This window comes from Buceros rhinoceros, unplaced genomic scaffold (genome assembly GCF_000710305.1).
Source record: "Buceros rhinoceros silvestris isolate BGI_N320 unplaced genomic scaffold, ASM71030v1 scaffold707, whole genome shotgun sequence".
NCBI classification, from domain to species: Eukaryota; Metazoa; Chordata; class Aves; order Bucerotiformes; family Bucerotidae; genus Buceros; species Buceros rhinoceros.
Genome location: NW_010420216.1, coordinates 52,642 through 63,701, shown reverse-complemented (window position 1 = coordinate 63,701; position 11,060 = coordinate 52,642). Strand labels below are relative to the sequence as shown.

The following is an 11,060-nucleotide window of genomic DNA, read 5'->3' as shown; positions in this document are numbered from 1 at the left end:
AAAAAAAAAAAAAAAAAAAGAAAAGGCAAAATTTCAGGTTTCTTTGCTTAGTTCCTGAAAAGTTGTGGCAATAATTACAGAAATAAACAACTACTGTCACATCAGAAGATAGATAAATGCTTCATCAAAGCTTGTGTGATAACCTTTGGATCTTCCAGCCAGCTCTTAATTTGCCAAGGAAAAGTAGTTTCCCTGGAGAATAACTGGGCCAAAGACCTAGGGTAACAGTTGAACCCTCTACAATCAACTTAAACCCATTAAAGTTTCCCCTTACATGCATTTAAGGTTTTTTTTGAGGTAATCAATCAGCAACATTAGGTTAATGAGGAAATAATTTCCCTTTCTACGGGGCTTTCCTTTCACTACCAGCAATTCCTGCATTGCTGGTGATGCTGTCTGTCACAGCACCTATAGGAAGCAAGTGGTGGCGGGGAGGTGGATGGCCAAGGACTCAGTGGCACATCTGAAAGAGCAGTTACCTACTCCAAAATGTTTTAAATCAATCAATCAAAGAGGAGCACAGTAAGGAGAAGAAAGAAAAAAATAACACCCAGTGCATAAATGAAGCAGAAAGGTGCTCTATTAGGGTGCAGCCTGTTGGGAAAGGCCTTCATTTACCACAAAAAGAACAAAACCAGCAACACATTGGTAAATCCAGGGATGACTCTGAAGGTCAGGGATGATGCCAAACCATTACCCCTGGTTGTACTGCTGCCTTTACAGAAGGCGGCCATAGGGGGTTGCCTTCTGTTGCTTAAGGGAGTAAATGCTTAGGGGTAAAGATCACAGACATTTTGAATCTTTAGAGCCCGAGAAATTGTGCACTAAATATACCAAAGAAAAATAATGTCATTCTAATCTTAGGTGGCCTCAGGTTCATGAAGGTTCAGACATCTCATCTGTCTGTGCATCTAAATAATCAGTCTTAAATTAGCTTCAGTAAAGATCTAATTGCTTTTTCTATTGCAGCTTCCTCCCTTTCCCCTTAGTATTTTGTGGCAGAGTAGCTGTAGGCTATTTCTGCAGCTTCACATTTATGATTAATTGCTCTTAAATTATTAAGAGTCCCCAAATCACATGTTCTTCATCTACCTGTAGACACATTTTGTCTACCTTGATCAGACTCCTTTTTATTAACCTTATCTTCAAAGCACAATTTCTCCTGAAATCATTTTATATCCCTTAAAAGTTACAGCATCCTTTGTCTTGCAAAGCGAAGGATTTTTTAAAAAAGCCTTCATCCTTCCTTCTAACAAGAACAGGATGTTCAGTAACTTTGGTTTATATAAGCCTTCCTGGAAAGCGCAAGAGAAACTCTGGAATCAATAAAAGCTGCAGCGTAATAGCATAAAGTAGTAAACTTTTTGTGAAGGTACATTGCTCTACGAGGACATGTTAAGAAGATGAAACTTCAGGCCTCAGTTTTACAGAAACTGTACAAAAAAACCAATAAATTCCTGAGATTGTTCCCTTATGTCACTTTAGTTAACTGAGTAGATTCAACAGAACACCATGAATATATTATTTGGCTACGCACTAATTTATTGCCTACAGGAATTATAGAAACTGATGTCCAAATTTGAAGAGTCATATCTATTACCTAAAAAATGAAAATAACCAGCCTTACTTGACATACAAGCTTGCAGAATTTAGGGCATAAAAGCGGTGAAAGCAATAGGATGATGTGGAGCAAGCTCCTTTAGGTTCATTTGACGTGTCACAGTTCCCTGTCACTGCATGCTACCAACACTTATTTATTCCGCTGACACCAGTAAGCTGGGCAAAGCTGTGCTGAAGTTTTATTTGCACAGCAATTTTAAACTTGACACAGTGGTCGGGCTGCAGCAATAAACGGCAGGACTTAACGGAAGAGTGAGAAGAACCAGAGTGAAAGTAACAAATTGCTTCTCATTTTGCTCTCTGTTATGCTCACTGACCACAACGGGCGTACACAGCATTTTAAAAAGTGGGGTAACACCAGAACAAATGTTTTCACCACTCTCCTGCTAAGTGTGAGGAGAAATAGGAATCAGAAGAACCACTTGTGCCACAATGCTGTATTTCAAAGATATAACCTCAGCTTTCATTCGCTTGCTGGCAACCCAGGTGGGTATCATCCGTGGCTCTGTGGTGGTATGATGCAAAGAGGCAGGTGTTAGTTCCGGCACCTTCGGTACCTTCAAAAACATCTTTGGTTACTAAATAACCATGACAGCTTGCTTCAGTGGAATCTATGAATTCACCCTTAGTTTTACTCTAACATAAACTCAGAGCAGAATTCGAGACAGGGATTCATAAGGAATTGGGGATGAGGGAAAACTTACCCCAACAACTATGATGTTGTCATTTCAAAAATTACACTCCATGTCTCATGCCACAGAAAGCTGACATCTGATCATTTTGGATAGCTCTTCATTGAGTCAGGACATGGCAACTGGCAGCCCGAGCAATGAATCATTATCTGATGGCAGCACACAGCTCTCACAGTTATCCTACAGCTGAACTCTTCCAGATCAACTCATACGCTAATGCACCTCATAGGGATTTACTTAATTAAATCAAGAGTGAGACCTTTTGTCAGTGAATCAGCCATTCCCTTGTAAAGCAGAGCATGCTACTTGTCTGTATTGTGCAGTTACTAAGACACACACACAAAGAGTCTTAGGTACTCTTCAGGACAAAGGCAGAATAATAATGGTTAAGATACAGATGGATACATATATATAATTTAAAATTTTATTTTAAAACTTTGCGCATACACTTCTTCAGCATCCTCCTCTTTTGTTCATTGCACTGAAAAGTTTCAAAAAACACAAAATATATCCCTTTACTAAACATTTTTGTTCTTAGTTTACAAAAAGATTAACATTTCACAGTCACAAAGCAGAAGTACATTGGTCCAAAACATCTTCCTCCAGCAGGTCCTCCATTCTTCAGGACCTATAAAACCTCGACAGTTGTACAGATCTCAAAATAAGATGACTTGTCCAGTGAAGGCAAGAAAAAGGTGGCAGCTATTAAAAAAAAAAAAAAATAATCCCAAACCAAAATAAGACACCTATGAAAGAACACCATCAGCAGTGGTTAGGAAAAAAAAAAAAAAAAGAAAGAAAAAAGAATTAGTGTGGAGGTGGACAAGGGCATCCTCCTTCGAGTACCTCACAGGTAGAAATACAGCAGCACAGTTACAGCATTGTTTGGTCACTCCCTCGATGGTAGCCACATCAATATATCTTCATCTAAGACACATGGAGGAAAAATATTTACACACCAAAAATGTCAGGGAGGAACAATTCCACACAGTTTGCAATTCATGTTTGATACAAAAATGTTGAAAGTATTTATACATAAAATGTAAAATAAAAGCAAAACACTGAGGCAGGAGGAAACAGCAGATCTGCTTGGAGTGTGTAGTGTTCTCTGACAACCTAGTGGAAGTTCAAACCAAAATCTGCCTGAACATCAAGTACAGTTCTTCAAAAACATCCCGGAGGCACAGAGTCAACCACACCTCACAGACCTCTCTTGTCATATTTTAACATGGAAGTCACTTTAACATGGGAATCCTCTGCTAACAGCAGACTCTGACCACTTTTCCTTCAGCTGGTTAGCCCTGTTGCTTTATAAAATGTATTGAAAAAATTCCCCCTCTCTCCAGCATGAGGCCACTGAACATCAGCCCTCTCAGACAACAGGCTTTTGTGTTCATGAAGGAAACATCATTGCCTTAACATACCAAAAGATGGTTTTGTTCCTCACTCGAGGTGTAAATGAATTTCTAACTGCCTTAATCATCCAATTAAACAAAGACTTTAGGCTTTTTTAGTGCAAGCAGAAATTGTCCAAAATGGCTGTACTACCTTCTGCAGCCGTATTCACAGGGAAATGGCAAAAGCTCCTTGGTTCTGAGTGTCTAGAAGTTGGGCTGGACTGGGCACCAGGAGCCAGTATTACACTGCGCTGTCAGCTAACCCGAACTATATGGCACACTCTACCTGCCCTCCTCGCCGTTGTCCAAGGAAGGGCAAGAACTCGCCTGCCTCTCTAAGCAGTGCTTATGGACAGGCAAGAACACAGTGCGGTGCAATAGCCTTGTGAACACAGGTGTAACTCCGGCCTGAGGCTCCCTGCTGCTAAGGCTTAAACGCTCTGAGATACTAAGGGAACTTCACTGGGAAAAGACCACGGCACTGCTGGCATCAGGCAGTAACTAAGGCGATATGCCAAGGATCTAAAATTTGGACTTGGTGCCTAACTTGAGGAGGTGAACTGTGTGCTTCCAACTCAGGAGCTTCACTGAGCCTAGGGAGCAGCTTCAAGGCTGCACATGGCAATATCCATCCTCGCCTATCTGAAAAACAGTACTGTGCACCATGGGTCCTCCCTGCCATCAGCGGTTTGTAGTGCTGCGACTTCCAAAATAATTCAACCTATAAAGAAAATTGGAGATGCTTTTAATCATTCTTGCTTCTCACACAATACCTCCCCAATAAATGACTCCTGCCTCCTAGTTATGTGAGGCTGTGGTATGTGTATGTGTTCATACCACGCCTTGAAGCGGAGCACAGACCACGGCAGGCACGCAAGAAGCTCCCTCTGAAAGCAGACAGAAGTGAAAGCCCAAGTACTGACACAGCATATCAGAGACGTACCAGAGACACTCGAGCGTGTAAACGTGTAACAGATATGTTGTAAAAAGGACAAAATAAAAAGCATCACAGCCTAGATTCAGTCACATATATCTGAGTAGGAAACTTTTTATTACTCTTTAAAGTTCTCAGACTTCATTAATTGATACTAATTGCTATCAGTTGTTGATACTGTACTTCTGCCCTTTCCAGGATCAGGGCTGCCAGCTGACCCGACTCACACTGGGCCCAGCCCCTGCAGAGAAACAAGCCAAGTGACAGCAACACCTCAGATAAACAACAAACATAGTAGAGGCTGATGCACTAAGCCATTCCAGCACCCACGAGATTTTGCTCAGAGAAGACACCAGCCAGTTTGTTCCCACCCAGTCATGCACTCTGCTAACCCATCTCTCCAGGGGTACGTTTGAAAACACCCCTGAACAAGAACATGCATTTTCCATTGCCCTGAAGTTTCACTTTTAAATTTTGGTAAATTCTACACTGGAATTTTATTTCCACCACATTGTACTCAGTGGTTTTATAATGACTGGTATGTGTCTTGACACCATGTTACCACATAATGAAGACTAACAATGCTCTGAAATACTGGACTCAGGCTTGTAGTTGGTACCAGCAAGCACCAACTTCTTTGCTGTTCAGACGACACTGTGGGGATTGCCAGCATTAGTTTCTTTCTGAAAGAGGAGCTGAATTGCTACAGGACTACACAACTGCATTTGCAAAGAGACAACAGGAGTTACACAGAGCATGAAAAGCATGTTCACAAGTTTATTAGGCCAAAAAAAAGTGCAAGAGAAGAGCTCTTGCTTAAAGTTTAAAACATGAGGGGCCATGTGAAAAATATTCTAGGCTTCAGACCTCTCTTTTCACCCAGCTGCACACAGAAAAAGAGATAAAGTGGTAAAAAACCAAGGGAAGAATAGATAAAGCATGACAACACGGAATCAGATATGCCATTGATTTATGCTGAAGCTCTAGAATATAAAACATCTGTGTTCTGCACAGCTTTATTACATGCAGGCACCGGGGAATGCACGGAACAGTTTTCAGGCTAAAATCACACAGTTTGCTGCATGTTTCAGCCGTTACACACTCTGCATTGCCTGCTCTCAACCTGAAACTCCTGCTGGGTCTAAAGATTTAGAGCAAGGGTGGTTTAAATCCACTGAGACTGTCGCACATGTACTTCCGGATCAAATGCAACCAAATAGAGCACCTGGGCAGCTCTACCGCGTGCGGGCTGTGCGGTGTACGCACAGCACATTATAAATTACAAACCTGGCAAGCTCTAGGCCATGCCTGTTTGGGAGAAAGACAGTGAAGGGCGCAGCATCCGCCCCCTCCTTCGCAAAGGACACAACATTTGTGAGCCGCCTAGTCAGTGCCCTACAGTTACAGCAGCGACCTGTCTTTTGGCTATCCAAGAAGTACAAACCAGATGAGCAGCTCCAAAACAACGTGGTCTGGGGGCAAATTAGGTTGAGCGTGACTCCCCAGCCAATATACCTGCCAACGCGCTAGAACCTTCTGATTTTGGTTTTTTTTCAACTCCTGTCAATGAAGTAAGAGAGCTGCCTGCTTGAAGAATAGGCAGCCAGGTTAAGCTTGGATTTGCTCACTTGTTTCCCTCTTGGACTACTGCTTTCATTCTGATAACGCTTTACTCTGATTTTCTTTATTTAAATTGATTCTTCACTGCTAAGAAAAAAGCTGCTGAAGCTGGCCAAGGGCTTGTACCTATCACAGTGATCTTTTGACTAAAGTCCTCAATCCCAAGAAGAAAGTTATAAGCTGTGACTTTCTGATCACAAAGTCAAGCAGGCAAAGGTATACTGAATAATATAGAAGTGAAATGACTTTTAAGTAGATCATTATCTGGGTAACCAAATTGATAATGAGAGTAATACCACCACTTCAGGTAGGAATCCAAATAAAAATACACTCAGGAGCCCCAACAAATTTACTGAATCCCAACTGAGGCAAAAGCTGTGTGGTCAGAGATCCTTTCAACAGGATAAAGCAGGCAGAACCATTCAATGAATGAAAATTTCTGACCCCAAAGAAACCATGGCCTCCAGGTAAACATCACATAAAGCTGAGTTTGCGTGCTCTGTACAGTCATGGTATACACACAACAGGGCATCTTGACAAATAACTCCTCACACCAGAATAAATCTTGCCATACAGGACTGTGACCTATTTCTCCTGGACAATTTTGCAGGTGGCTGTTTTAGCTGCAGTAAACAGGCATAGTCACGCTGAAAACAATTTCAGTTTTCCTACTAAAATACAGGAGTATAGTCTACTGAAGAAGACAGGAGAGGAAAATGGGGGATGGAAGGATTACAAGTTTGAAGTTGTCCATAGGTAAGTCATGAATGCAACCTTTTGAAAGAAGAAAACTCTTGAGTCTCATATATGTATATATAGGTGTTTTTAAATGAGACGTGACCCAAGCCGCCTTCTGAATATTTGGGGGTAGATTTCAGGAGCCTCCTTGGCTTCTGATACCCACTTCTACTTTTCACAACTGAGATGGCTCTTCCAAGCTACATAGTAAACTGAGAAAAAAGAATTAATTCCCCACCTGGAGGGACGACAGAATCCATAATATGCTAGCAGCATTTAAATCCCATCCCTATTAAGCACCAAACCCATTTCTATAGGGAAATTACAATCTTAAGGGTTATCTTTAATCATATACAGTATATGTGCAGAGCCCTACCTTTCGGGCAGAAAAATACCCCTCCAGCATTAGTTTTGAATAGATTACATTAATTGGAAGTGTCCTGGTCAGATCACCAAAACCATATTGTCTCTTATAGGCCCTTCCCCAAAACATCCCCATCCTATAAACACTCTTGATGCTGCTTTCACGACTGTTTGTTCCCATGTATTAAAGGGATGACGTAGACAGAGATGTCATCTCCGGAGCCCAGCCTGTCGTTGGATATTCGCCAGCCTCGGTCCTTCAGCACTCCCCTGGCTCGCATCACCAGGTCCTGCGCCGCCAGCGTGTACCTGTGGAAAAGGCAGAATACAACCATGGGGTGCCTGTCTTCGTGAGGAGACTGGGTTTTCACAGCCTGCTAGATTTACTGTTGTGAGCTACCAGGACAGGCTTCCCAGTGTGTTAGAAGCAGGCAGGAGAAACGCAAACCCCGGCATACCCACAAAGCAGCCCTTTCAAGCTCAGTTACAGCTCCTGCACCAGAGTCTAAAGGGATTTGACAGGCACCAATCGATCAGGAAGTCAGTGGTCATTTAGGAGCCTGGCTTCACCAGTTTTCCAAAAAATATTAACACCCTTGTCTTAAACTGGCTTTCGAGGAGTAGTCTGAAAATCTGAGGAGCCCAAGTCACACTACTTGCTGTTGAAAACTACACCCTTGTTCACTGATACACCTGAAGGTAAACGTGGCTCGACTATTTCAGAAACAAACTATAACAAAGTAATTTGAAAGCAAGTAACTGAGCACCAAAACCAAAATCCAAACTACACTTTAAAAGTAGATTAACATGTCTGTTTCCCTTGACCATAGGAATGATTTTTAAATCTCTCTTACTCTGAAACTGGAAAAGAAAACTTACAGCTAATATAGCCAGATTAACGGAGTCCCACAGTTCTTTTATGAGTTCAATGAAAACAGTGAATGTGAGTTGTCAAGTGCTTAATTTAGTGAAATACCAAGTTTCATGTCGCTTCGAAACTGCTGGCCTGTGTTGGGCTGAACAGCACTGGATTTATGGGAGCTATTTTCTGTTCTGAAAAAAATAACAGATGCTGCTTGGGGGCAGAAGGGTGTCACAGTCCAAAATGTGGTGCATGACAGTGCTCTGGCATGTTCTCCCTTATTGTTTTACCTGCTGTTACTAGATCAACTCATCTGTGTACTCACTTAGTTTCCTCTGAAAAATCTCATTATGGGTGAACAGCTACTGTCACATATTCTTCATTAATCCAACACTTGGCTGAGACGTTCTGAACTGGGTTGGGTGAATGCAAGCTTTTCTATGATTTGAGAATTAAAAATTAATGAAACAGTTAAAAGACTGACAAGAAATAAACCCCTGTGTTTTATTTGAAGTATCAACCTCCAAGATGATGCAGGGCTCTGTGAAGTCAAACATAAAAGCCACCAGAAGCAAAGCACATGTCTGTAGAAATGAGGAGGGACAAGAAGGGTTTGCATTTCAAGACCCCCTTTTCTATGGAGGAACCTTGGCCAGAAATAACCTGCTCAGATGCCATCTGAGGAATGGGAAAGAACAGTATCTCCATTGACCAGAAGCAATGGAGGATAAAAATAAAGTCTGAGTATCCAGGACTGTTCTAATCCCAGAAATTTTCACCAGAGACTGCATTATTAAATGGTACTTTCTATCCGTAGAGACTTCATTCACTGTCTGGGGATAAAAGAAGGAAAAAACCCCAGTTACGTTCTGTTTCTACAATTTTTGTGCCTTAAACTCAAGTGAGTCCTTTGAATCAGGAGTAGATTTATTTGCTCTGCTAGAAAGCTTTCTTCAATGCAAATGAGCAAACATTTGCCTGCCCAAAAGGTCTGATGTTAAATCCAAGTACTGTTGTACAGAAGCAATGCACCCCTTGCTCCTAATGGCACTCAGTGATAAAATTTCCAGCCCTCTCTAGTTTTGACAAAAGATTTACTCTAAGCAGTAAGACAAGGGCCCAGGGCATGAACTCTAACACACACTTGCGCACACACACGTGCGCACTGTCCGCACGTTCCGAGATCAGTCTGTACCAACAGCCTCGAGCTATAACGGCAGGATGTAACAAGCAGCACTGTCCGTACTGTCCTAATGCAACATGAAATTGTATTTTCTAAGAGGAAAAAACCCAAACACACATACTTGCAACTCCCCAGTTCCCAAATCCTCAAATCAGATGCAGGCCTAAGGAACAAAATGACTCCACATGGCAAGCAAGAAACTGGAATATTTATTCACAATATGTCTGATGCTGAGCAAGTTTTGGCTAGAACATCTTTTCAGCTATTGCAGAATTCAAGAGAAGAAAACACAACATTCTGCAAGGAAATTTTGCCTTCCTCCTTTTTCTAATTAACAAGGGCTCCCCACATCTAAAGAGTACAAAGGAATGAGTATTGGTCTTGACTGTGTAAAACTTTTGCTGCTTAATGCTTGGAGAAGGCAAGATGAAAAAAAAAAGAAAAGAAGTTTTAATAAACCAGAAATTCTCTCGTAGGCAGACTGTGCAATACACAAGAAAACCAGCACACTGAAGCAAAGGAAAAGGAACAGGTGAAGGCGGGAGCAAGGTAACGCATTCCTCTCCTTGTGCAGAGCTGAATTGAAGCAGTGCTGTTCAGCCTGGCACTAGAGGAGATAGGGTGAGTCTCTTGTACCTGGAGATGAATAGCAGCAGCAGTCCATTACTGAATGCTTTATTCTTCAGTGCTGTGAACTTGGGATTCAGCTGTCGGAGGCAGCATTAGAAAACTGCTGAAGTAGTTTTAAAGTATCCACTTCCTCCTAATGAACAGCCTCACTGGAATACAACTTTCGTGTTTTAAGAATAAATATTTTTTTTTCTGCTGCTGAAGCTTTCAGTATTGATCAGTGACAGTAGGGAAAATGTGCTGCTGTCTGAGTAGCTTCTTATCTTCTCACACCCAGCAGAGGTGGAACAACTCCCCAGCACCCTCATAAATCTCTAGCTAGCATGAGAGAGAGAGTGAGAGGGAACAAGAACAAACAGGAGGGAGGATGAGGAATAAAAGATTCCCAAGGTCAGCAGGTAAACCTGCTTAAGTGCAGCTGAAGGAAATGGGCAAGAGTCATGATTCTCTATCTTCACAGCTCTTCAGAGAGATGATGTACGGAAAGCAGCAGTGTGTCACTACCACTTCACTCAGGGTCCCCTTCATGCTTTTGTCTACCACAATACCCATAAGAAATGAGCTGGCTAAGAAACCCAGCTCCACCACAGCTTCTTCACTCCATCGCAGCCCTCATGGAGGAACTGTACTCTAATCAAGTCTGTGCCCATCACCCGCTGCCCAAATGCCCTGAAGCTGTGTCTGCATGTCTGGGTGAAGTCAGACCTGAACACTTTGCTCTCCCTGCCCAGGCACATGCTACATTTGACAGGATTCAAAGATGTTTTTCTGTGGGTAACAAACACTCACAGTTCTGACAGTAAATATCAGCAGGAGAGAATCCCAGGAGTGTTGCCGAGGGCTGTAAGCTCTTACCCATCAGGCTATAAAATGATTTCCAAATCAAATGGGAGGGATATTGTTCCCACAAAGAGCTAATTGCGTAACAGATAAGTACTCTGCAGCTCTGAAATCTTCCTCTACAGCTGCCTTTTTTTTTTTTTTTTTTTTAATATCTTGCTGCCAGGGGGAAATGAGGCTA

The 11,060-nt window shown here is 42.1% G+C and overlaps 1 protein-coding gene across 1 annotated transcript in view; it reads right to left on the bottom strand.

Annotated features, from left to right (window-relative positions):
• Positions 1-7,525: 7,525 nt before the first annotated feature.
• Positions 7,526-11,060, bottom strand: part of PPM1H (protein phosphatase, Mg2+/Mn2+ dependent, 1H) — a gene marked incomplete at its 5' end in the record, with an annotated part of 53,822 nt that continues 50,287 nt past the window's right edge. Inside the window, one exon of the mRNA XM_010139202.1 lies at positions 7,526-7,673. Within this exon, the coding sequence (XP_010137504.1) occupies positions 7,526-7,673 (148 nt within the window). The remainder of the gene's footprint in view (positions 7,674-11,060) is intronic.